We start from the raw sequence: 26927 nt of genomic DNA, 5'->3' as shown, positions 1-26927 counted from the left end.
CACGATTTGTCTTAGATCAAATCGTCATTGATTTCCTCTTCTGTTCTGTTGAAAGGAGTCTGGTGCTGTTTTCTCATATGGTCTAAAGGTGTTATAAGTGCTGCTTCTTTGATTTAATTTCTCCATCTCTTCTACATCGTGGTGACGTCCATCACCTAATTGTGATATTTGTCCATGTGTGTGTAATGGCACTAAAGTAATGAATAGGGAGTGAAAGTAATGAGGGTGATTTTAAATCAACTGTATTAACAGCTCAGCATCAAAGGCACTGCCTTTCTGGCACTGAGCAACACGAGCCTTGTGGCCTTTCATTTGTGCCCATAAAGAAATAAATGAATCAATAGAAAAGTGTTTGAAGCATGACTCAGCAGCCCACATAAACCATGATGAGGCAGGTCCCCCCCCACCCCCCACCCCGTGTGTGTGATAAGCTGGCCTCTTAAATGAGCCATTGTGCTTCCTCTTAAAAAGCAAATCACACAAATGAAGACAAAAACAAGCAACGGCACCCCACACACAGCCTTGCCAACATGGATAGATTGTCACAGGGAGAGTGAGGGGCTAATGACGGCAAAAGGTGGAAAGATATCTGCCCCCGCCACGAGAAGTGAGGAGGGACAGGCGTCTGCAACGCTGAGATTAGGCGTTTGCGTTTTCAGTCACTGCAACTACCATTATAGGTCCCTAGACTGTGAGGAGTTGAATTTAGTTCTTTTTCAAATCCTCTACCTGTGGGCATGAGTTATGTGAGAAGGAGGCATGAGCCATGTGCCACAGCGTAGTCTTGGTAACGGTTGTCTGAGCTTTCCTCTGGTCCCACCGCTGAATGCAAAGTATCCTGAGTTAAATTTTTAGTTTTTCTTTGTTTAGTTTTTTTCTTTAGGGGGGGATGTCCTCGAAGCAATCCTTTCCACTGTTTACCCACATTTATGAACACACAATGGAGAGCGAACCATCTTGAGACCACTATGCCCTAAAGGGATGGCCATGTTGAGAGTACTGTTATCTGCATAAATCTGTGGAGCATTTGGTTGAGCATGGCAGTTTGTCCGTCACGATGGAAGAATTTATGAATGAATTTGTGAAAACGGTCCATTCTTTGTCCACCAGATTGTTAAAAACTGGTATAACACATTTTAAGATTAAATCATTCAGTGCTCTCTATTCCTGTGCTCCGTTGTGGCGTCTTAAAGTTTGTGCAGAAACATTAGAGATGAGAAATCACTGAAAACTTTCTGTCTTTGGTGTAGTGAATAAAAAAGTGCATTCAGGGTTTCCAGTTTAATCAGTACCTCATTACCTGAAACAACTGGGGTACATTTGCAATATCTTGAAACAGCACTGAGGCAACGAACAAACCAATGGGAATGTAATAATCTATTTCAACGCACCAGCGAAATCAGCAAGAGTGACGGAAGTGTTCTTCTGGCCACCTAAGCAGTATTTATTGACAGTTTGTGACTAGTTGTGAAGGCCCTGACAGTTATGTCACTATGTGCTACAGACAGTTATGTAACAGTTTTGTGTCAATTTCATTCATGCACCAGACATATTTCCGTCTTTTCATGCTCTGACCTTCACTGAGGTTGAAACCATGTTTGCTCTGTCTACACAGCAAAGGTTTGTATTGCTGGCGTTATTGACCAAGCCAATACAGAAGGTGTTGTATTGACCACTCGAACAGCCACTTCAGCCAGCATTCTTTAGCCTGCTGGCTATTTGGCTCCAGGCCCAATGAGATCATTAACTGGCCAATACTTACTGCAAACTCGATTTGTTCAACATTGCAAACACATTAAGGGTGTTTTTTGTCCCATCCCAGACCTCAGTGTTGTTTGCCATGAAACCAGATTCTTAGTTGGATGTGAAAAAAAGAGTTTAGAGCTGACTTGTTCACTTTACTTTTCACTCCCTGAACAGGAAGGGAAGGCACCTCTGTAGGCTGCAACCTGTGAGGCGTGTGAATCTGGGGATCACTTGATTAAATTGGGGGGTGGGGTGTGTCAGATGCGGCCCCACTCGATTGGAGTGGAAGTCCCACCAGTGGCCCTTTGAGGATAGGATCACTCTCCCGTTTGGTTTACAGCCTGCCATTTCCCTCTGCTCCCTATGTGTCCCTCTCAAAAGGATTCAGCCTTAAGCACCTGAGAGAGGGCTCTTGTTTGACCAGGGGGATTACCAGGAAAAACGTAGACCCTTAACTCACCCCATAGTTTCAAAGCTCAGCCCTCACCTTCATGCTGTATGAGACTGAATGGCAGGTTTAGGAGTGTTTGTGAACACTGAAATAAACGGCCCTTTTGTCCTGTTTCCTTCATTATAATGGGTTCTCATCAGACCATTGTTTTTCTGGTTTAAACAACAAAATGTGAACTGAAATACTCATGAACACTTTAAAAAAAAAAAATTGTGTGTGGATAGATGGGATCGGACATTTTTCTTTGTAGGCCTACCAGGTGATTGTGTGTGTAGGCTTTCTCATCGGAATATGGTCTCGTGCAAATCGTAATAGGGGTGACTATGTTTCTGCTCAAAATCTCTTAGTGTAAGCGAGAAGCTAACAAGATCCCCATGCATCAGAAATGGCGGTTCTCAGGAAATCAGAGCAAAGAACGCCTGCTTAGCTTAAAGGGAGAGGCGGGAAAGTGCAGAGAGAGAGAGGGAGAGACTATCCACCAGCACGGAGAGGAGTTGCTAGGTAACAGGTAGCGTACAGTTATGTAATGTTTCATGCCTCTGGCTTACATGTTTTATGGCTCCTCCCAGGGGAGAAGGCACTATCGCAGACAGTGCTGGGGTTTCTGTAGCCGAGCCCATCGATCTAGGTGATGGGCTGGCGGGGGTGGGGTGGTGGTGGTGGTTGCTGCGATGGTGGCGGTGGTGGTGGCGGCTGCATGTGGAATCCCAACTCCTCTGTGGCAGTTTTAACCTCCGCTTGAAGTCACTGATCAGCTCAAAATATGGTTAAGCTTTCCTTTAGCTCCTCAGCACCATGTGGTTTTGTGCCCTGTTAAGGTGCAGAGAGAGGGTTTTATGGCATGACGATTTACATCTCCCTCCAGATCCACAGACCTGGGTGCCTTTCGATGGGCACTTTTAATAGCTGAAGCTGTTTTACATGTAGCTCTCTTTATAGCTATCATCATACCTTAGGAATAATAGCTTAGTTATTCACTTCAAATGAGATAGTGACAGTAGAGCCATGAACAAACCATGGTCTGATCATAACATCATGAGAGGTGTGTAATGTGTTCTTACATGGCTTGTCAATCTAGGAATAACTGGGACACTTGGCAGTACTTCTGTAAATTGCAGAGTGAACATGTGTGCTAGAAATGTATGTACGTTGTACAGCTGTGTACTTCGCTTGTCTTGCATCGTAACGTCTCAACATTGTCTTTTTCGTGTGACTTTCGTGAGAGTATCGGAAAAATAACCATTCTTTCTGTGATTATGTGAGAACGTGCACACCCAATGCAGATCTTGTGTCTCAGGAATTGAGTTTTCGTCTTAGAGACATAAAAAGAACAACCACGGAAACATTGAACCCTTTTCTAATATTATTGCTGAGGTCTTCTAGAATATAATCATATATTCCATTTGTGCATCAATGTTTTTAGTTAAGCAAAATGTACAAAAACATCAAGGCATGTCAGTCAACTTAGAAAAGTCTAAAAGGCCTTGGACCTTAGAGTGTTAATCTCCATTCCTTTCTGCTCTTTTTTTCTCACGTGTTGCAGTACTATTTCACGATCATCTTCAACCATGAGAACCAGAAGGCCCTGGAGCTGCGCTCAGAGGACGTCAAGGACTGCGACGAATGGGTGGCAGCAATAACACATGCCAGGTACAACAGCACATGTCAAGCGCACCCCCCCCCCCCCCCCCCACACACACACACACACACACACAAGCAACACCCCCCCCCCCCTTTCTACTTCAGGGTGTAATCAAGCATTGTTGAGTTTAGCATAGAGAGCCTGGATATACCATGAATTTGGGCTTTTTACACACCCAGTGTATGTATATGTGTGTATATACAGTATACGAGAGATAGAGAGAGAGACAGAGAGAGAGAGAGATGGAGGGAAGGTGATTGGGGAAGAGATGATGAGTGTGCTAATGAAATCTCAGCATCAGAAGGATGTCAATCAGCTTGGGGTGTAGATGGAGCACTAATCATGCTCTATTAGCAATGCAATGTGCTGTGCCACTGCGACACACGCAGAGTGCTTTCACAAGAGCCATGTTTGCTTGGGGGACAAACTGTACATCTCATTACTTATAATTAGCCCACGGCTGGTTCAGGAAATCTTCGATGTTACGGCACAGAAGTTCCTCTGCTCAATTGTGCTTTATTCTCGACATTGCACTGAAGAGAACTGCACTGGTTTGACAGATCTGTGTTCTTGCTTTAAATGTACTGTAAGCACGTTTGCTTGTCAGGATGTGAGGGTTTTGAGATTGAAATGATTGTGGTGGCATTCTGGAGAATTGTGATTTAGGCTAAGTCTGGATACATATAGAGAACATTTTGTATCCAGTCCGTTAAAGGCATCTGGTTAATGTCTATCTCATAACATATCCTGTTTAAGTGACATTCAGCAAGCAGTGAGGTCGAGTTGTGTTCTTTTTTGCACATAGTTACTGATTTCCATACACAAATATGATCAACTTTATGGTTGTACTAGCTGCTGGAAAATCAATATGATGACTTTTAATGACAGAGAGTAAAATTGTATTTGCATATGAGTCAGGCGCGTTCTCCCGCGTGCATGTGGAGGTGATGAGAGCAGAGAGAGAAAGACAGGGATTTGGGGTGCAGCTCTGGGCTCGCTGTGTGTAGTCTGCCGGACTGTTTTAGCTGTTTATCCGCAGAGTGCCCCCGAGCCTTGCAAAATCTGTGGTGTGAACATGAAGGCGGCTGGGTTTGCCCCTTAGAGATAAAGCAGAGCTTTACCGCTTCCTTTTCATTTTGAGATGTCAGTGTGTTGGAATGTGCATGTACGTGTGTGTGTGTATTTATCTCAATGTTTCTCCATATCTGTAATGTGTGGGCCTATGCATGTTTTGCATATTCACATGTTACTATACAGATGCTATATAGCCTTTTACCCATGTTGACAAGCCAGTGCATATATGTGTGTGTGTGCACGTATGATGCATGTATGTATGTAAGTATGTGTGTATGTATGTGCATTTCCTTGCTGATATGTCTGTGTGTGTGTGTGTTTGTGTGTGTGTGTGTGTGTGTCTGTGTGTGTGTGTGTGTGTGTGTGTGTGTGTGTGTGTGTGTGTGTGTGTATGTGTGTGTGTGTGTATGTGTGTGTGTTTTGTACAGTTATCGGAACCTGGCCACAGAGCATGAAACCCTCATGCAGAAGTATCTTCATCTACTCCAAATCGTGGAGACAGAGAAAACGGTTGCTAAGCAACTTCGACAACAGATAGAGGACGGGGAAATTGAGATTGAACGCCTAAAATCTGAGGTAATATTTGTTGTAATTCTGAGAGCCACAACAGGGGCTTGTTACAGTAGGTCTGATATTAAATAGAGCTCGTTATCAAATGCCGGGCAATGTGTCAGTAAATTGTGATTGCCGACCAACAGCAGAATGGTTGATTTAAATCTGTGGTACTGTTGAACGAGCCACGGCGGATATTTTGATGCTGTTGATAGTTGTTTTTATTTGAGTGCGTGTGTGTGTGTGTGTGTATGTGCAAGTGTTGGTGTGTTTGTTTGACCTGCAATTCATTACAGTTTAATATCGTGAGGCTGTAACTGGGATGGGTCCACGGACGCTTTATTTTTTTCTGAGGGGATTAAATGGCAGAGGGTAGAGGTGCCTGGAACACTTTGTTAGTGGTGCGGTTCACAGGGCTCCATTTTGCTTCTACACTAATAAAACATCCCTCCAGTAGACCCCCCTCCCCCACCCGCTGTATTCTTCATCAGCCAGATCAAATAGTCATTTCACTTTAATGTGCAAATGTGGGCCTGGAAATGAAATGCTTTGCTGAATATGCATGAAGGGTCTTCTATTATGAGTGGTCGCATCCCTCCTCAGAAACAGGATAATAAACTCTTTCAGGGGCCCCTTGCGCACAAAGTAAATGGGGACACTTACCTTCAAGTAAAAGCCTGGAAGCTTCGGGCTCCTTTTGTGTCACCCATGCCCGCCACCCCTCCACCTCCCAGCACCCCCCCCGCCAAGCCCCCCCCCCCCCACTCCACCTTTGAACGACCATCCCAGCAGGGACACATGGAGAGGTTTGAATAGCTAACTAGCATCAGAAATCACCGTCAGTGCAGAGATGTCAGCCAAGGGGCCAATTTTTCCTGCCACATCAGTGTTTGGTGTTGATCTGGACTGATTCAGTCACTTGCCAACACTTGGAGAAGGAGTTTTTTTTTTTGTAAATAGCGTTGAAGTGTTGACTCTTTTATCCTTCCAATTCTTCTGTGAATGATCTCATTTGATAGTTGTGGGTTGTGGTGTTGTTTCTTCTATGGCAGATTTCTGGGCACATGAAGGACAATGAAAGTATCCAGTCAAAACCCACAGAAGCACCCAGCGATGACGACTCGGAGCTCAAGAAGATCAAGAAAGTAAGATGAGTCCCCTCACCTAAAACATGCTGAAAGTTACTGTTGCTCTCCACAATGATGAAGCGTGTTTTGGATGTGACACATTCTGACCTCTGGCCTCATTGGTTCCCTTTGAAGTTGCACCTTCTCTGCAGCAATCAGTCTTGATTATAAGATATGGCCAATATATGTTGTCTTAGATTTGAAAGGGAATCATTTTGAATAGAAATCGTGCATACTATAGACTATTTCTCTATGTTGAGGAAAATCAGAACATAAGAAAACAACAGAACATACGTATGATAATTCCAAATAATATACGGATAACAAATGAACAGGGATACAAAATAATAAAAAAAAAAACCTACCTTCCTGTACCCCACAATCCTCTAGGTTCAGAGTTTTCTGCGCGGCTGGATGTGCCGGAGAAAGTGGAAGACCATTATCCAGGACTACATACGCTCCCCACACGCCGAGAGCATGAGGAAGAGGAACCAGGTGGTGTTCAGCATGCTGGAGGCCGAGGCCGAGTACGTCCAGCAGCTGCACATCTTGGTCAACAACTTCCTGCGCCCGCTGCGCATGGCCGCCAGCTCCAAGAAGCCGCCCATCACCCATGACGACGTCAGTAGCATTTTCCTCAACAGGTGAGAATACAAGCGGTGGGGGCGCTGGTGGGGAATCCCAGGATTCTTTGCAGAGCCTCGACAGCAGAAGTGCTGTCTGCTTGGCGTCCGGTGGAGATTTTGTTTAAATCTGAGTTTGACCTTTTCATGATGATCTTGCAACCCCCCCCCCGCCCCCCACCAGCCTCCCAGTGCCATTATGTGTCCCAAAGGGCTTCCCCTCCTCCACTTAAGAACCCCTGGAGCTCAGTAAGCATAGATTCAATGGAAAGAAAAAGGCAGAATGTAGAGTATAGTATAGGGTGTATCAGAAGATTGCAGGTGCAAAATCTGTGTTCCCTTGAGTTTGTGCATGAAGACCTTGGAGGAAATAGTGCTGATTAACCATAGGTCAGCATCGGCCTCTCTGTGCTTATAATTATTTTTTGATTTTCATTTCCAACAGTGAGACCATCATGTTTCTCCATCAGATCTTTTACCAAGGCTTGAAGGCGAGGATAGCAAGCTGGCCAACATTAGTCTTGGGTAAGTTCTAGCATGTTCCAGCTGTGCTAAGCTTGGACTTACTATCTGAAAGACTGTGTTGTTTTGTTTTATTTCCAAGATTGCCACAGTGTTCTGTAGCTAAGTTCTCTTGTTTACAGACTAGTCTTTGTAACTTCATCTTGATGGAAAGTGTGGACCGCCTCTGTACTGTACAGTGATGCCTTTTACCTGCCAGCTGTTTTACTTCTCCCTCCTACTCCTCCACCTCCTCCACCTTCTCTTACAGCTGACCTTTTTGACATCCTGCTCCCCATGCTGAACATCTACCAGGAGTTTGTGCGCAACCACCAGTACAGCCTGCAGATCCTAGCTCACTGCAAGCAAAACCGTAACTTCGACATGATCCTCAAACAGTACGAGGCCAAGCCGGACTGCGAGGAGCGCACCTTGGAGACCTTCCTCACCTATCCCATGTTCCAGGTAGGCAGACAGATCCAGCATGCTCAGTGGGAAACTTCTTTAATTTGATATCCTTCATTTTGGACATGAAAAGTGTCCAAAATATTGGGAAAAACAGCAATTTCCATTCATTTTCTTCTTAGAGGTTCATCATTATTCTTATTTTATAATAACTTTCTTATACTTAGACCTTTTTTATCATACAATGCAACTTAGACCTTTTTTTATCATACAATGCAAGCTGAAGAGACTTCAAAGCAGAATGACCTGGGTGCATGGAGATCAGGACTAGACCGGCTCTCTGGATAACCTCTACAGTATGTGACTTGTGGATGGCATAGAGGTTGCCCTTAGTCTTGAGCCTGGTGTGGCGTTCAGAGCTGGAGAGTGTGGTGGAAGCACAATCAACCTAGTCCTGGTGGTGACTAGCTGGGAAATTAATGTTGTGTCGATTGTACCCATAGACAAGGTTCAGTATCTTCTCATGAAGGTAAATCACTGCCTTGAGCAAGAGACCTACCACAGCGGGGGTCCAAATGACCCGGCAGAGCTGATGTTGAGTGTCATTGGTCAGTTTGACCTGATTAGTGAGTGGATTAAATAGTTTATTAAAGTTACTTTATATGAACACACACAGGTGTTAACAATAGACACGTGTGTATTAAAACCAACAATTTTTTACCTGTCTTTGTTAGAACATACATATACAAAGTATGTTATGGACAAACCTCTGTGATATAAATACTCACAGGCTACTCAGATTCCCCATAACATCTAACAGCTTTCAGCACCTCACAGGAGCAGCAGCCACACAGTAACTAGTAACACAGTAGTAATCACACCCAGTCATGCTGTGTTACACAAGGCCGGTGTCGTCTACACACCCCCTGAGTTTACATTCTGGCTGGATGCATGTCACCCACACAGAGAGCCTCTGTGACCTTGCAGATACCCACAATGCACCTGAATTCTGTTGTACATTTTCTCCAAGACACGCTTGTTTTCCACTGAACCATAAACCAGGCTAGTCTGTATTCATGAAGTCCCACTTGTATTGTTTCATAGTCACTTAAACGGGTTGTTTGGGAGGCCGGTGGTATCATAATGGCTTTTATTTCTGGCGAGGTATGCAGTTTCATCGTAGCCCGCTCCTGTGGGGCCCACTTGGGGCTCTGCTGCGTTGGTTATAAATTTGTGCTGATAGGTGTGAATGTGTGTGTGTGTGTGTGTGAGTGTGTGAGTGTGTGTGTGTGTGTGTGTGTGTGTGTGTGTGTGTGTGTTGAGTTCTGTTCTGATCTTCCTCATAGAAAAAGCATATTGGGGGGTGTGTGTTTGAATGTTTGCCAGAAACTCAGTGGCCCTATCATTCTTTTATGCAGATTCCTCGCTATATCCTTACCCTTCACGAGCTCTTAGCTCACACTCCCCATGAGCATGTGGAGAGGAACAGCCTGGAGTATGCCAAGTCTAAGCTGGAGGAGCTGTCCAGGTACAACATCCTCTTGTGTACTTGGTTTACTATACCAATACTACTGTACTTAGCAGTGGTCACATCTACAAGATTCTCGCCATACTGATGCATCAGTATCTCAGTATTTTGAATCCCTACAACAGAAGATAAGTGATGTGATCACACATAGAGTTTGTGTATAGTAAATGTGCACAAACATACACACACATTTTAGACCATACACACACAAATATATTGTGTACAAAAATGAACGATCACAAAAAGGCATCAATGTATTAAAGAAAGACATGCATTTTGCTTGTACATGCGAATACTGTAAAAATCTAAATGGAGTGTAATATAACCACAGCTCTAATATCAGTAAGCCACCAGGCCAACTACACTATTATCAGTAAATATTTTAATGAAAATATTTCAGTCTGAATCCAATGAAATGTTTTTTTTTTTTAGAGTGACAATGAAATAAATGTGTCCTTGTTCTAAATAAATGAAATGTGTGTATTCAGGATAATGCATGATGAAGTGAGTGAGACAGAGAACATCAGGAAGAACCTGGCCATCGAGCGCATGATAGTGGAGGGCTGTGAGATTCTCCTGGACACCAGCCAGACCTTTGTCAGACAAGGTAAAAGCCCCTGACACACACACACACACACACACACACACACACACACACACACACACACACACAGAAACACACACACACACACACACACACACACACACACCTTAACACAAGCAGCAAGACAAGAGCCTTAACACAAGCACACATAGAATCACACAACTACACACACTTTCATTCACAGCTTCACACACTTACATACACACACACACACACACATACGCCTCCTTTCCTATTGCTTCCCCTGCCTCAAAGAAACTCTCCACAAAAAGAGCCTGAGATCCCAGATAAGGAGCGGATATATCACAGAGGAGGATTTCTCCCTCCGTCTCCGTCCTCTATTCTTAACTTGTCTCTCTGTCACTGCCTCGCATTGTCACTTCCCAGCCCTCCCGACATCTGTGGGCTCCTTTTGGTGTCCTGCTCCCGCTGCAAGTGCCCCCCACCGCATCCACACTCCCCCAACACCAGACCCCCAGGGAAAAGTCGTGCCCTGAGGGATTGTGCGGTATAATCCTGCTGCCCCCCCCCCACCCTATCCCCTTATGGGGAGAGGAGCCTGCTCAAAACCACCGCAACTCTTACATTTCCAAGTGTAATTAGACTCTAACAAGTCAATCTGGCTGAGAGGCAAGGATAGCAAATGTCAGTGATCTGCAGTGGGATGTGAGCAGTGCAGAAGACAGAGGCAGGGCGATGGGGGATCGGATAAAGAAATGGATCAAATACAGCCAAGCCCACCTTTTGTGCCAGCCAGAGTGAGAGTGGTTCTAAGTTTCCTAACCACCGGTCAAGCTCTCTCTCTCTCTCTCTCTCTCTCTCTCTCTCTCTCTCTCTGTCTCTCTCTCTCTCTATCTCTCTCTTTCTTTCTCTCTTACTCATTCTCTCTTCCTTCCTCTTTATCTATTTCTCTCTCTTTCCTTTTGCACTCTCCCTCTTTCTTTACCTTGATCTATCCTTTCTCCTCCCTTTTTTGCTCATTGTCTTCTTCTCACTCTCTCTCCATCCCTCTGACCCACACTTCCAGGATCCCTGATCCAGGTCCCCCTGAGTGAGAAGGGGAAGATCACGCGTGGGCGCCTGGGCTCCCTGTCCTTGAAGAAGGAGGGGGAGAGGCAGTGCTTCCTCTTCTCCAAACATCTCATCATCTGTACACGCAGCTCTGGAGGAAAACTGCACCTCACCAAGGTAGGTTCATAGACCCCCCCCCCCCCCCCCCTGCACCTAGTGCATAGCCATAGCAGCTTCAACAATGGATGGTACATTCTGGGGGAAAAAAATAAATATAAAAATATTTTTTATGTTTGTTCACGTTTCACATTTCACAACGTTTTCCCACCCCACTTTTGGTATATTGTGTGTGGTATAGTATAGGATTAAAACATGCTTTCTGGAGATTGTTAACCTGAAGAGGGCTGTTGAAATGAAAAATTCTGTTGTGCACTGAATGGGCATGTTGGCCTTCAAAGCAGTGATAACCACCCTCTCTCTCTCTCTATCCTCCCCCCTCACTCAACACACCCCCAATGTAATTTGTCATCCTTCAGTAATCCTATACTGTTGTTTCCCTCGGGGGCAAAATTTGCGCTGGAGATTCCCTTGTAAAGACTCCACTGGTGTCGCCTCCCCTACTGATTATTTGATAGCAGTGCTTCCTAGTGTTGTGCCTTATTATAATGCTTGTGTTGCTTTCAGAATGGGGTGGTCTCGCTGATCGACTGCACACTGATAGAGGACCCAGAGGGCACGGACGACGAGGGTAAGTGTCCATGTATTCTCAGAGCTGATTCCATCGACCACACAGGTCTCTGCACAACAATACTGAGACGTGATTTTGTTTTATGTTTTGTAAGGTTTAGAAAACAAAAGGCAAACAATGTTGATTGGAGTAGTTATTACATTTGAATTGGTTGCTGTTTTGTGGTTACTGAATATGTATTTGGTTTTCTGTTTGTTTATGTATTTCAAAATAAGCATGCATGTTTAAAAAATGTAGTCATAGATTCTCAGCTATGAACCCAGTTATGTTACAATTGTGATTAAAAAACAAAACATGAACACAAGTATTTCCAGACATAAAGCAGATTTACTGTAAATATGCTCCTTTTTTCTGAAGCCAAAACAGACAAAAGTGGTCAGGATATGGAGCACTTGGACTTCAAGATGTTGGTGGAGCCCAAAGACACCCAGGCCTTCACCGTCATCCTAGTGGCCTCCTCCAGACAGGAGAAGTCTGCTTGGACCAGTGACATTAGCCAGGTATGTCCACATGCAACACACCCAGGAACCCAAAGAGTGCGCTCAATACAACAGCAAACCGCTAGCATCAGACACTTAAATGCATATTTGCACACTTGCTTCAAGCATACACACACACACACACACACACACACACACACACACACAGGGGCGGAGTGGCCATCGGGAGCACCGGGACTTTTCCCGGTGGGCTGGTCGGCCAATGAGCTCACGTGAAGCAGCCTGCAGGCCAGCCTTCGCAGCCGTGTGAAGTTCATGAGCGGCCAATTTAGTTGTCATGTACTTAATGTTGGTCGCGTGAAAATCTCTAAGTTCTCAGAGAGTTACACGATATGGCGGTCCAACCAATATTTATAGCACTTTTTGTCTCTCTACTTCTAACTCATGGTGGGTGTTAAACTCACTTTCATTAATCCAGCCTACTGATTTTTGTTTAGCCTCCTATATTGATGTAATTCTTTTTATTCAGACGCTACATTACTTTCATGACCACAAATATAAATTGGCCAGCAATTTAATTCGTTTTTTTGTTCATACATTGTACAATGGTCGGAGCAAAGCCTCATGGGAAATGCGTATCGTTCTGCCTTTATCAAGTGAGCGTAGGGAGATAAATTAGCGGCTATCAGGGAGAGAGAGCAGGTGAAGCGGACCTGATGGAGGGACATAAGAGAAAGGAGAAAGAAGGGGCCGAAAAGGCCAGACTGAAAAAGAGGCGGATGCTGGAGGAGAGTGCATCAAAATGTACAAGAATTACGGATTTATTCAACCAGCCGTCAACTGGTGATACGAGTGAGTTGACAGGACACATTGTTGTGAATTAGCATAACATTTGAGCCAAAACGGGACGCGATTTGTTCCGTATCTCCATAAATGTACATATACAAATACACACGTCTGTCACCCACACATCAACACTAAATCTAACAATAATTGTTTGTGTAGGCTAGTTGATATATGGGAGGTGGAGGGGATGGGTGGGGCCGGTTTTGGGCACGTTGTGGGCCGGTGGTGGGCCGGTGCAGTCAGAATAGTCCCGGTGGATTTTTGTGTCCCACTCCGCCCCTGCACACACACACACACACACACACACACACACACACACACACACACACACACACACACACACACACAGAGACAGACATATAAACTGAACACACAGGACATACAAAACAAACATACACACACACTCACATCAGTAATCACATTTAATGTTGTTGTCTTGCAGTTGCTTACACATCTTTCTTTCTTTTTCACTCTTTCCCTTTGCTGACTATTTCTATTTCTCTTGCTCCCTTCTTCCTGCTTTCTCCACAGTGCATAGACAACATCCGCTGCAATGGCCTGATGATGGGCGCCTTTGAGGAGAACTCTAAAGTCAGTGTGCCCCAGATGATCAAGTAAGCACTGCGCTGTGTTTGTGTATATTTATATACGTTTGTGTGTGTGTTTGTGTACATTTATATGCATGTGTGTGTGTGTGTCTGTGTGTTTGTGTGTGTGCCTGCACTATACTTTGTGTACTTTGCTTTTTTATTTGTGCTGTTTGTGTATATGTATTGTGAGTTGTGAGTGTGTGTGTGTGTGTCTCTGTGTCTATGTTTGTATGCATACTGTACCTTTGTTTCCATATTGTGCTTATTTGTGTACGTGTACACTTGAATCTGTACGTGTGCTTGTGTGTCTCCATTTTTGTATGTATGTACTTATGCGTATGTGTGTGTATGTCTGTGTGTGTGTGTGTGTATGTGTATGTGTGTCTACCTCTCTCTCTCTCATCCATGCCTGTGTCCATCTGCTGGTCGTCCTGTGTGCTGTTGAGCAGGTCTGATGCCAGCCTGTACTGCGATGACGTGGACATCCGCTTCAGCAAGATGATGAACTCCTGTAAGGTGCTGCAGATCCGCTACGCCAGCGTGGAGCGGCTGCTGGAGAGGCTGACCGACCTGCGTTTCCTGTCCATCGACTTCCTCAACACCTTCCTCCACTCCTACCGGGTCTTCACCACTGCCGACGTAGTCCTCGACAAGCTCATCAACATCTACAAGAGGCCCATCAGCGCCATACCGGCCCGGTGAGCTCAGCTACATACAGACACACACACACAGTGGACATACGCACGCACACACACACACACACACACTCCCACACACACATGCGCACCCCCTGTTACCACATTTGTACCCTAGGAGATGCAGTCCTGAATAAAGTCATTAGACTCTTCAAGATTTCCATTGGAATCATGCAGAGACATTAGACATTTACTGGAAGGTAATCAAGAATGTATGACCCCAGACACCTTGAGCACACCCCCATACAATTCATATGCATACACACACGCACACACACATACACACATACATACACACTCGCTCACACACACACAAGCACCTGTAAGACAGGCTTTCATTGAGCTAGTCAGGAAGGCAATGCTTAAGAAATTCCAAAAGATGTATAGGACAGCACCCTTTTTATTTGGCATGAACAACCTCAGACAAAGCACTAAACTGCTTGTATGATGTACTACAAACGAAAAACTCTTTTATGTCCCTTTGTGTTGTGTTGAAGGACAAACTCACCCATTAAACAGTGAGCAAACGGCAGGCTTTATTATTGGGCGGGAATGCTGATACGCAGTGTTGGTAGGTTGCTCTGTGCTGGTCTGTGGGTGGTTGGGGAAACATTACTATGGCCCTGGCAGGCCCCGCTTGCCATGTCTTTCATTGCTGGATGCTTCTTTAAACCATATATATTCCCCTGAGTCTCCAGTTTCCATTTCCTCAGCACATAGTAACAGGTTTTTACTTTATGTGTCTGTGTGAGACAGAGAGAGAGAGAGAGAGAGAGAGAAAGAGAAAGAGAGAAGGAGGGCTGCAATAGGTAAAATGGTGAATAGGTCTGCAAAGAGGTGACAGTGGTGTGTGTGTGTGTTCTGCAGTAATTGGGTCCAGTCTCTCGCTTTAGTTTTGCTCCATCTCTCTTTCTTTTTACCACCTCTATCTCTTCCCCCCCTCTTTTTTGCCTTGTCTCTCTCTACCCCTCACGGTATCTGCCTCCCTCTCTCTCTTTCTCTTTGACTGGCGGTCTCTCTCCCACTCTTTCCCTTCTTCATATCTCTCTCTTTCTCTCTCTCTCTCTCTCTCTCTCTCTCTCTCCTGACTGGAGCATCTCAGCGGGGCTCTGTCGCTGTCACCTTAGCAACCGGCCACTCTGCGGCAGGACCCCACCCTTGCCGTCGTCTGCAGAGGATCTGAAGCATCAAATATTTAGTGGGCACGTTTCGCGCCTCATTCCAGCCGCCACCCCCGGCCCTCCCACACCCCCAATCCCCACCCTCCCAGTGCTGGCCACCCCCTCAGCAGAGCAGGGAGACGCCGCAGCAGGGCCCCCCCAGCCGCGTGCTCTTCCTGGCAGGCAGGGGACCTCCCACACACCCCCGCATACTGCAGCACCCACTGCTGGGGTTGCTGTGATCTCTCCTAGGGCCACCCCCGTTCAGCTGCTGGTTCTCTGGTTCTCCCGTCCTCCCACCCTTTCTCTTTCTCTCCCTCTCTCTCTCTCTCTCTCTCTCTCTCTCTCTCCTGTCTCTCTGCTCAGCTCAGCTCAGACTGTCATGAGAGGAGCTATTTCTGGGATAAGCATGATGACGTGTGGGAATGGCTCTTACATTCTCTGTTTGTGTGTTTGTGTATGTATGTATGTGTGTATGTGTGTGTGTGTGTGTGTGTGTGAGAGGGAGGGAGGGAGGGAGGGAGGGAGGGAGGGAGAAGGTTTCCACCCTTGAACCATACATGCTATTAAAACAACATGCTGTGTTGAGGAGAAAGAAAGAGTGTTGCGCTGAATTGCGCTAGTTAAACCACTACACACAGGCAATGAGCCTTTGTGCTCTCTGTTCCCCACCCAGGTCCCTGGAGCTGTTCTTCGCCAGCAGTCAGAACAACAAGCTCCTGTACGGGGAGCCCCCGAAATCTCCCCGGGCCAGTCGTAAGTTCTCTTCCCCACCCCCCCTCGCCATCACCAAGACCTCCTCCCCGAACAGGCGGCGCAAGCTCTCCCTCAACATCCCCATCATCACAGGGGGCAAAGCACTGGACCTGGCCGCCCTGAGCTGCTCCTCCTCCAACGGCTATGCAAGCATGTACTCATCCATGTCGCCCTTCAGCAAGACCTCGCTGGACATCAACAAGCTCTACGTGTCCAGCACCATGAGCAGCAAGATCCCTGACGAGGGCGAGGGCAAAGGCGACAAGACAGAGGAGTCGTCCTCGCTTGTCAAACAAGGTGAGGGGTTCATAGCGGTTCACAAAAAAGAGAGTTTGGAACAAGTGCAAACCAATGAACCATGTTACTTGCATTTACTACTTTTTAAGTATTTATGACAAAATGTTATTGAATCAGGTTAGGTCTTACTGTCTTGTGTTGGTTTCAAATGAGCCAAATCGATAAAATGAAGGCAAATACATGAAACATTAAACACCATTACAGTGACAATACTGTGTAGGGCTATTTGTCTTGCCCTTGCACTGCTCTCCCAAACCCACTGTCCTCGTTCTCTGCAGACACATCTGTGCGGGAGGAGAACGACAACGACCAGGTCCCGGTCCAGAGTGACGAGGCCGAGGCTGAGGCATCCCCCATCAAGTCGCCGACCACTCCGAAAAACGTGAAATGCAAGAACTCCTCAGGTAGCATACATTCTGTCCCAGACACCACAGCGATGTCATTATCGCTCAGTGACATGAACCAAGAGCACCTGTATCCCATGCTGGCAGGCCACCTGCACCCCTCCTCTCCGCCAAAAGGCAGGATTTATCAATGGCACAAAATGGAAGACAGGCTCCTTCCAGCATTCAAAGAGACACAGGCGATGCAGGTTGTTGTTCGTACAGAAAAGTTGAAATACATATTACCTATATGTGCTTTGATAGGTTTAATAGTATGGTTTATTAAAAATGAACCAGTTAATGTAATGTATAGAGTATAGTGCAGTTTTAAGCTTTTCTGGGTTTATCTGGGCACATCTATTGACGTAGGATTGAGCTAATTCTGTGTGCAGTAATGGAAGTCCTGTGAGACCCAGTTCGTGTATAATCTCATTTGCTCTGAGGGAGGGAAAGGAGAAAAGATTGCAGGGAAACGCCACAGCTAGCATGAGTAGGTGTTTGGAAAACTTGCGCCATAGCAACCATGGCCGTGTATTCTGTTCCGCCCCCGGTTGAGGGGTTGTGTGAGTGCAGCGGCTCCTCTGCGCCTTCGCCATTTCCCATCTATTTCGTCAGAATTCAGCCAGGGGTCAAAGGTCACGATAATCACAAAGCAGCAAACCAATTGAGCTGCGTCTTCAGTCAAACAAAGCAAAGACTATGGCAGCATACTGCAGTATGGTTGCAGTGCACATTCATTATGTGCATCGCATAAAAACAACAGTCTCAGCCCTAGAAAAATAGACAGGTTTTGGAATGCAGCCTCCCTATTTCAGATAGCGTGTTTTAAGCGCTATTTTGCTGGCACTAACTGCTATTTTTAGATGCAATCATTTTGAAAATCAAAGATGTTCCCTCGGTGGCTGTGAAAGCCAGTGCACCGATTGTATAGGCCTTGCTGCCCCCAGGTGGATATGCCTATACTGCAGGCAGAAAAACCTCACTAAGACCCATATACATATGAATGTTGTCTGATGTGTTCGATTATTATTGTAGGTACACGTTGAACTACCAGATTTAAAACTCAGTTTTAAAAAGTATTTACATAGCCATATCAGTATTGATTTCATATCATGAAGGAGATTTAGAGAAAATAGTAATTATTGCTTTAATTTCCAGTGTAAATAAAATGGAGGTCATCATAAGCCACTATTAAAAAACTGCTGGGAGATGTTTTTGAGCTGCCACTAAACATAGCGTTTGGTTTTGCGGACAGTAGTGACATTTGCAGAGGTCACCATTTGAGACTCTGTCTCAGCAGCTGTTAATGTCACTGCCTCCATTACTTCTACATGGGATGATCTCTAGCCCTTCTCTATCGCACCTACTGCTCGTCTAAAGGAGCCAGACAGCAGCTGGCAGGGAGATGTGGCTCCGGATCTATTGGTTCTATGCCACATTAGGGCCCAGTCCCCTACAGAGTCATTGGCTATCCCTGCAGGACAGTCCATGCTCCATGAATGTTGTTAATGTATGTGTGTGTGTGGGTGTGTGTGTGTGTGTGTGCGTGTGCGTGTGCGTTTGTGTTTAACTGTAATCTACCAGGAGTGATTCAAGATGAAAACCTTGTAGCTAAAGATCAAAAGGCTGCTGTTGTGAACATAGTCTCATCCGTACACTACTTCATATGACATTTACAGTTGACGTGATAAAGTGGATGTTTTCAGTACAATTTAGACTTAATTATGGATTAGGATTAGGATTATTTGGAAAAACTATTTGTCGTTCCTGCTGCAGAGTTTTCCCTGTTCTCCTACAACAACGGGATGGTGATGTCATCCTGCCGGGAGCTGGACAACAACCGCAGCGCCCTCTCAGCAGCATCTGCCTTTGCCATTGCCACAGCCGGCGCCAACGAGGGCACGCCCACCAAGGAGAAGTACCGCCGCATGTCACTGGCCAGCTCAGGTAGCAGCGAGCGATCTGATTAGTGCTGCAGCTAAAGCTTCCAAAGTGTTAGGCCATAGAGTCTGGAACATCAACTAAACACTACACACAAAGGAATGCACGGGTTTCTCCAATGGAATGGGTTTAAATTGAACTGAAATAAAAAAAAAAAAAATGAACAAGATTAAATTATATTAAACACATTTACATACATTTAATTTACGTAACTCTCATTGAGAAATTATATTTTAAAAACATATGGGAATCATTCTTGTTATGAACAATACTTTAATGATAAATCTGTGGTAAGGAGCTTGAATGTACAGTACATTTCATTCTAAAATGGCATAATGACCTTCAATATGCAAGGCAGGTCATATATAAAACATATTTTTTTCTGTGTTACAGTATACAAAAGGGGCCATAATTATGTGTGTTAACACACTGTTATCGTATATACTACTATTATAAAAATGAACATATATGAATTTACAGATTTTTTCCATATGGGCTGAATTGCTCCAAAGATGTCTCTCATATTTGAGCCATTGTCCTCAGGGTACCCCACTGACCAGAGAAATGGTGACAAGGAGTTTATCATACGGAGAGCAGCAACCAACAGAGTCCTTAATGTATTGAGACACTGGGTCTCCAAACACGCACAGGTAAGACTTCTAGTTGGATCTAGAACTCTAGTTGGAGATTCTAGGTTCTGTAGATTCTAAAGTTCTATGACAATGTTGCATTAATGTACCAATGAATGTACCAGCAACACCAATATGTTCCTATATGTTCTATGTTTCTATGTTCCACGAAGTTAAGGTGGTTTTCTACCTGCACTCAATTGAGCTTAATAACTCCTTTATGGCTCATTGAGTTCAGTATGCAGACCAGTTAAACATAGTTAAACAGTGTTGTGTCTGTTTTCAAATCTACTTGCTAGGACTTTGAGAGCAACACTGAGCTGAAGATGAAGGTCATCAGCTTCCTGGAGGAAGTGATGCATGATCCTGAGCTGCTAACCCAGGAAAGGAAAGCTGCAGCTAACATCATAAGGTAACAAACACACATATTGCCAATGTTGAAAAGAAAAAAGGAAAATGAAAAAACAAAAAGTGGTATATCAGCAAAATCATTACGCCACATGACATCATAACACCATCATTATTGTTGCTCTATAAAAATCTGTTTTATGTGTACTGATCGTCGTGTGCTAACCTGTTTCTTCACAGGACCCTCTCACAACAGGATCCTGGTGACAGTCAGATCACCCTGGATGAGATTGTTCAGATGGTCAGTCTCACATGAAAACAGTATATTTTAAATAAAAATTCATATCAGGAGTTATAGACCTGGATGGCCTACTTAAGTACAGTTTATGTGTTGGGCAGCAAAGCAAACATTACATTTTGATCAGTTCATGAAAATCTGCCACTTTAATAATCATCTTCTGTTAAAGACTGCCAAGAGTGCCAACATCCAGATACGTAATGTCACGTAGACTGTATGTTGCCTGCATGTTACCGAGGACCATGTTAAAACTGTTACATTAAAGAAACCTTGCATTAAGAGTGTTGTAATGGTGTGAGTCATTTTTGTTGTCTCTGTTGTCCTTGCATAGGCGGAGGGAGGGAAGGCAGAGCCCTTCGAGAGCCACTCTGCACTGGAGATCGCAGAGCAGCTCACTCTTCTGGATCACCTGGTGTTCAAGGTCATCCCGTATGAGTGAGTAGAATTCTGGGGAGTTTCTGGAATGTTCTATATTCTGAATTACTCTGAAGGCTCTTAACCATTCTGCTTAACACGTGAGATCCAACCATAATCCAACCATAAACTCTGACTTCATACTGGTGTATATTGAAAATTCTACTTCCTACTTTGAAACACAACTTAACATTAACTGAAACAATGGATGATGGCACCTCAGCTGCAAAACAGGAAATGATCTTAATGTCATTTTTGGTTTTTGTTGTTGCAACATAGTACACATATTTTGCTGACTGGACATTTGTGGTTAAGATTGTTTGCTGCTTTTGTGACCATACTTCTCCATGTCCTGCAGAGAGTTCTTTGGCCAGGGCTGGATGAAGAATGATAAGAATGAGAGGACACCCTACATTATGAAAACGACAAAGCATTTCAATGATGTGAGTACACTGTAACATACTCACACACACACACACACACACACACACACACACACACACACACACACACACACACACACACACACACACACACACACACATACATTCAATCAATTTAAGTGATCGTGTTATTATTATGAACATATTATTCTAATCCCATTTATCTCAGCAACTCTCTTCTTTTCTGTGGTTTTTAAAAAGATAAGCAACCTGATCGCCACAGAGATCCTACTCTGTGACGATGTGATCACACGGGTGGCAGTGATGGAGAAGTGGGTGGCAGTTGCCGACATCTGCCGCTGTCTCCATAACTACAACGCCGTGCTGGAGATCACCTCCGCACTCAACCGCAGCTCAGTTTTCCGACTGAAGAAGACTTGGCTCAAAATTTCCAAACAGGTGGAGAGTGGAGACATGAACATTAATGCCCATTCTATGCAAATGTTCATTATAAGTTACATCCATAGTACTGATAACCCCTTCAGTGTAATATATAACAAATATACTGCATATGTGTAATCATGTTATAATGTAAATGTTTTTGAGTTTAAAGGTGTGTCAGCGTGCTCCTAGATTGGCTACATGCTGAAATATTTATGTACACATTTACAAAAGGAAATAAATATGTGTCTTAGGGATGCGTACCGGTACGCTGGACCGGTTCTGGACTTGTAAAAACGTTTAGGTTCAGGTCCAGAAAAACCGAAACCCCAGTGATTCGGTACTGGACTTGTAAAAAATCTAGCACTCACATACTATATCCTACTATATTTTCGTTCTAGACCACCTTGAAATTCGCGGTGAAAAAAGACATTCCTATACCGTTACGCACCCAGACCGAAATGTCACGCAGATTTCGGTGCCTGAGCCGATTTAAATAAATAACAGCAACAAATCATGCAGCTAAATCTTGAAAACGTATGTAAAATGTTGTCTTATAAACATGAATTATTTCAGGCTGCAACATGAAACACAGGGGCTGCTTCCAAAACATTAGAAAACTAGCGATAGCTAACTAGCAGTAACGTTAGTGGTGTAAGTATGATTTGTATGAATTATTTTGTATTTTTTTGCCAGGCAGATTTCGTGGGGCACATTTACAACTGCCCTAGCTCCCACTATAAACGTTGTCCTGTGTCGCTCATTGGTGTTTTCATAGCAACAGTCGTATGACAATGAAGAGCAGGCAGCATGTCACAGAACAAGAACAAACAGAGCTAGCCATAAACCTTTTAACAGAGAAAATACCGAAAGGTAAACGGTCAAAAGTGTGGCTGTATTTTGCACAAAAAGATTCAAACATCGCGACGTGCAGCAAATGCAACACAACAATTGCGTGTAAAGAGGAGAGAAGGTCAACAGCAAATCAGCAACCTCAGACTGACAAATAAACGGAGATCACAGCAAAACGTATAATAGTCTCTTAAAGGGGCAGTGCACATTTTCTCGTACTCAGTGTGTTCAAGTAAAAAGATTAACTATAAACAGATAGAAAAAATCGATATAAACAAATCAGAAATGGTGAAATTTCGTTAAAATAAATAATACAATACAAACAAAATAATACATTTTTGACTCCAAAGGCAAATATGCTCATATTTTTGCAAAATGAGTTTGAAGCTGTAGTGTGTGCAGAGTGTGTGTGTGTTTGTTTTTTGTACTTATTTATATTTATTTAAGTAGACTATAAACTGTTGTTTACAGTTAATATAATGTTCATAGTTTGAAGTAAAAAACAAAAAACCTGTAGTTTGAAGCCAAATGTTTTGTATGTATTTATATTAATGGTATACTTTAAACAGTTCATATATTCAAATATGCCATGGGTTCGGGTCCGGACTTATTAGGTCCGGACCTGAACCTAAACCTCTGGATTCGAATTCGGACCTGAACCTGAACGTGGGTTTAGGTATGCATCCCTAATGTGTCTATATAAAATGGAGATTTACATTGTGTTGCTAAAATCCGAGCAAACTAGATTGTTTTACTTTACGTAAAATGTCACTTACGTTTGTCAATGTGAATGCAGAGCACAAAAACCTTACTTAATTTAAGAAGTTTGGTTGTTATGTTTTAGTTGCTTGTCTAGTCCCTCTACTGATGGTACAGCATTTCTGAGATGGATTTGCTAACAAGTGTGAAATGTTCCTTTCTATCTTCCAGACTAAAGCTGTGATAGACAAGTTACAAAAGCTGGTCTCGTCTGAAGGGAGATTCAAGAACCTGAGGGAAGCTTTGAAGAAGTATGTGGACAATCCAGTGTGCAAAGTGCAATGCAAAGTATTCCTTATTTGACTGTCACATAGCTGCTATTTTGGACTGATTCCTGTAACTAATATCTTACTGTATAATTTCCCTACCAGCTGTGACCCCCCATGTGTACCATATTTGGGCATGTACCTTGCCGATCTGGCCTTCATAGAGGAAGGCACCCCTAACTACACCGAGGACAGCCTGGTCAACTTCTCCAAGATGAGAATGGTCAGCACATGGAATAAAATGCACAATGGATTTTTTAATTATCAAATCTAAAGTAAAGATGCCAGTGTCTTATGAATTATTTGTTTTATTTGTAGATCTCACATATCATCAGAGAAATAAGACAGTTCCAGCAAACAGCCTACAAAATTGATCATCAGCCAAAGGTAATGATCTTTTTTTTCTTTTTTTGAAGAAAAGCTTTGTAGAAACCACAAGTATTATAAACTGTTGAGTCATCATTAAGCTTGAAAAGACAGACTAAGAAGGCGGCTATTGTCAATTCTGATCATTGAATGCTCTTTTGGAACGTTAATCAACGTTAAGCCTTTTTTATGTTAATTGTTTTAGAATGTCCCCCTAGAAAGCAGTCTCCAAACAGACTCTATAAATTATAATAAGAACAACTACATGTCTGTGGTGTCGGCAGCTGTCCATGTGCTCAAGAAATCTTTCAGCGTTTCAGATGGTGTTGAGAAACGAGACAATGTTATTTTCTATTGCACAGGCGGCCCAGTACCTGCTGGACATCAGCGCCGTGCTTGACGAAGAAAGCCTGTATGACGCCTCTCTCAGAATTGAGCCCAAAGTGCCCAACTGAAAAGGGGATGAAGCGCCTTCATCGCATGCGCGGACAGTGTACAGAAACTATATCATATACATAAACAATAACTTGTGTTAGGTAATGTACTACATATTGTATCCTTGGTTTAGAAGATGTGGGGGAGAGGGAAAGTTTCCAGATGTTACCAATTTGAGTGTGTAACTCTGATGTCTCATCTGTTGTTGAAGATACTATATCTCTTTCCCTTTCCCTGCCTCTTTCTCTCTCTCTCTCTCTTCTTCTCTCTCTCTCTCTCTCTCGCTCTCTCTCTCTCTCTTTCTCTCTCGCCTCTCTCTCCCTCTCTGTCTCTCTAAGCAAAAAGCATAACAAAATCAAAGCAAAAAGATAGTAATTTCTAGTTTTAACAGTGATGACAGTTGCAAATTGAGAATTTAGACTGGTCATGTTCAAAGGTATAAATCCACGTTGCAACGTAAATTGATCTCCGCTTTTATCTGAAGTGGACGTTTGCACTTCTTGCATGGTCATATGACCGCAAAGCACGTCTACAGAACAGAGGTTTACTGTTATGTGTATTTGCATCCAATGTAGCATTGCCATGATTTGATGAAGTTGTCCATAGCACAAAGAGGAACAACTGGGCCTCGTTTCCCGATAACGATGTATCTTAACGGCCTACGTGGATTTTCGCGACATCGTACACTAAGTAGCACTTTGTATTTACGTACGTTTCCCAACCATCAACTTAAAGTCAGGTGCACGAGCGCAACGTGCACGAGTTCTTAAGTAGCTCTTAGGAGCTGTTTACGTCAGGTTAACCTGTTTACGTTAATTGCTGTGAAATTAGCTAGCCTATGCGTGCATCGAACGTGCAATGTGCACTAAATTCGGGGCGGGGATAGTAACGCCATCTCCAGCAGAGAAGCCTATTTAAACTGTGTTCCCATTGTAAGGACATTTAATACGATCTGTCTGAGAGTGGGCTGTCAAAGCTAGCATCTTCAAAGTCATACAGTACAGTAGGCTACATACATTCAATAAAATTAACCTACATTTGAGTCCAACTGCATGACCATTCTTGCCCTACACTTACCCTTACAATAAAGAAGTGATCCTATTTCAACCATAACTTCATTTTAAATAATGTCTTTCTTTATGACATTTAGTTTATAGTTTAGACAGCAACGTTGACATCTACAGTATATTCAACTGCATCCACTACATAATCTCAAACTTTATTTGTTGGTAACTCTCCAAAAAGGCTACCATTAACACATTTCTTAATGAAAAGGAAACATGCATCACAATAATACTTCAGTGTAACCTGTACCTATGTGGAGTGCAAATATGTCTTGCCATTACACTACCCAACAGCCCTACGTCTGCTAACACTACAGAATGCATAATTCCTACGGGCAATGCACTAGTTTTGTATAGCCTAATCTTTATTTTCAAATACTCAATATTCTTTATTTCTATTTTGATGGGAATAGGCAGGTGAAACAATGACATTCTCATGATGTGCTATACACAGAAACATCGTTTGGATTTCTTCTACATAATATACAACCATCTAGCTAGAAGCTACCATATAAGCCAATGGAGTGGTGGCATAAGCGCTAAATGTGCCATCAAACTACTGTTTGAAAGCTTCAGTCAAGACCTAAATACTCTGCATTGGTCGCGTAGCACATTTCCGATCAAACCGAGTCATTATAAACATATAAAAAGTTGTGTAGATAGCTTTATTCATGTAAAATATTCCTCGCTTCAAGTAGCCATGTTTTTTTTTTTCATTCCCGTTTCTTCCGAACGACGGTCGAACGACGCCCCTGGTGGATTAAATCGCTAAGTGTGAAGTTACTACTGGTCCTGACCACACGTGGAATTCTTCTCAGCGAAAGAGACACTTAAGCTAAGTGTGGCGTTGGGAAACCCGTTTGCAACGTAGGAATCCTCTTACGAGCGATTTCAAGTGCTTCTTAGGCTAAGTGCGCGTTCGGGAAACGAGGCCCTGGTTATTTTACAACATTTGAGAACCAGCAAGCCTTCAAACCACTTTAAAAGTTTCTTTGCTTTGTTTGTTTGGTTGTGAATTAAACTAACAATTTCAGAGGCCCTCCAGATCTTTCTCCACCTAAGAAGTCTCTGGCCTGCAGGGGTTGTCAAACATTCAGGCCTACCCTTGTGTAAGCATGCTGTCTCTGAATGTGAGCATAATGTATAATTCGACATGCTGATGTCCAAATCCCCATCTGAACTTTTACTGTTTAAGATTATATTCTTTGTTTAAAGGGGACAGCTGTCAGTGCTGTTGCATGAGCTCTTTCACCTGGTTTTACTGACGATCACCAAAGGGAGAAAAATATGCTGCAGTAAATAGGTGTGTCTTTTTGACAGTTTTTTGTTTTAAGTATTGGGCCTAGTTGTAAAATTGGTTTAAACTTTGATTTGCTCACTTTGTTTCTTACCCATGTGGACCTGTTTTAGAGGAGCACCAAGAGAGGGTAGATAAATACATGGAAATTAAGTAACTAAATCCAGAGTCATTGTTTTGGCCAGACTGTATCTCTCCATTAAAAACATGTATCTAGCTATTGTATAATAAAAAAGACAATCTATGTCCTTCTTG

The 26927-nt window shown here is 43.6% G+C and overlaps 1 protein-coding gene across 4 annotated transcripts in view; it reads left to right on the top strand.

The window, feature by feature from the left end:
- The window catches only part of rasgrf1 (Ras protein specific guanine nucleotide releasing factor 1), a gene marked incomplete at both ends in the record, with an annotated part of 28721 nt that extends 4390 nt beyond the window's left edge, over window positions 1-24331 (top strand). The window contains 26 exons of one of the 4 annotated variants that reach the window (XM_080842500.1): window positions 3741-3847; window positions 5342-5489; window positions 6518-6610; window positions 6983-7236; window positions 7661-7740; window positions 7988-8181; window positions 9540-9649; window positions 10138-10256; window positions 11281-11441; window positions 11949-12012; window positions 12379-12512; window positions 13830-13912; window positions 14338-14586; window positions 16420-16796; window positions 17075-17200; window positions 18956-19126; window positions 19664-19770; window positions 20049-20161; window positions 20338-20398; window positions 20727-20830; window positions 21168-21252; window positions 21454-21651; window positions 23416-23495; window positions 23616-23733; window positions 23829-23897; window positions 24239-24331. In XM_080842500.1, the coding sequence (XP_080698626.1) occupies window positions 3741-3847; window positions 5342-5489; window positions 6518-6610; window positions 6983-7236; window positions 7661-7740; window positions 7988-8181; window positions 9540-9649; window positions 10138-10256; window positions 11281-11441; window positions 11949-12012; window positions 12379-12512; window positions 13830-13912; window positions 14338-14586; window positions 16420-16796; window positions 17075-17200; window positions 18956-19126; window positions 19664-19770; window positions 20049-20161; window positions 20338-20398; window positions 20727-20830; window positions 21168-21252; window positions 21454-21651; window positions 23416-23495; window positions 23616-23733; window positions 23829-23897; window positions 24239-24331 (3498 nt within the window). Of the gene's footprint in view, window positions 1-3740; window positions 3848-5341; window positions 5490-6517; window positions 6611-6982; window positions 7237-7660; window positions 7741-7987; window positions 8182-9539; window positions 9650-10137; window positions 10257-11280; window positions 11442-11948; window positions 12025-12369; window positions 12513-13829; window positions 13913-14337; window positions 14587-16419; window positions 16797-17074; window positions 17201-18955; window positions 19127-19663; window positions 19771-20048; window positions 20162-20337; window positions 20399-20726; window positions 20831-21167; window positions 21253-21453; window positions 21652-23415; window positions 23496-23615; window positions 23734-23828; window positions 23898-24238 lie in introns of all 4 variants that reach the window. The other 3 variants (XM_080842498.1, XM_080842499.1, XM_080842497.1) reach the window with 3 other exon arrangements.
- Between the last annotated feature and the right edge of the window lie 2596 nt (window positions 24332-26927).

Source organism: Sprattus sprattus (genome assembly GCF_963457725.1).
Source record: "Sprattus sprattus genome assembly, chromosome: 7".
Classification (NCBI taxonomy): domain Eukaryota; kingdom Metazoa; phylum Chordata; class Actinopteri; order Clupeiformes; family Clupeidae; genus Sprattus; species Sprattus sprattus.
This window is presented reverse-complemented; position numbering and strand designations above follow the sequence as displayed.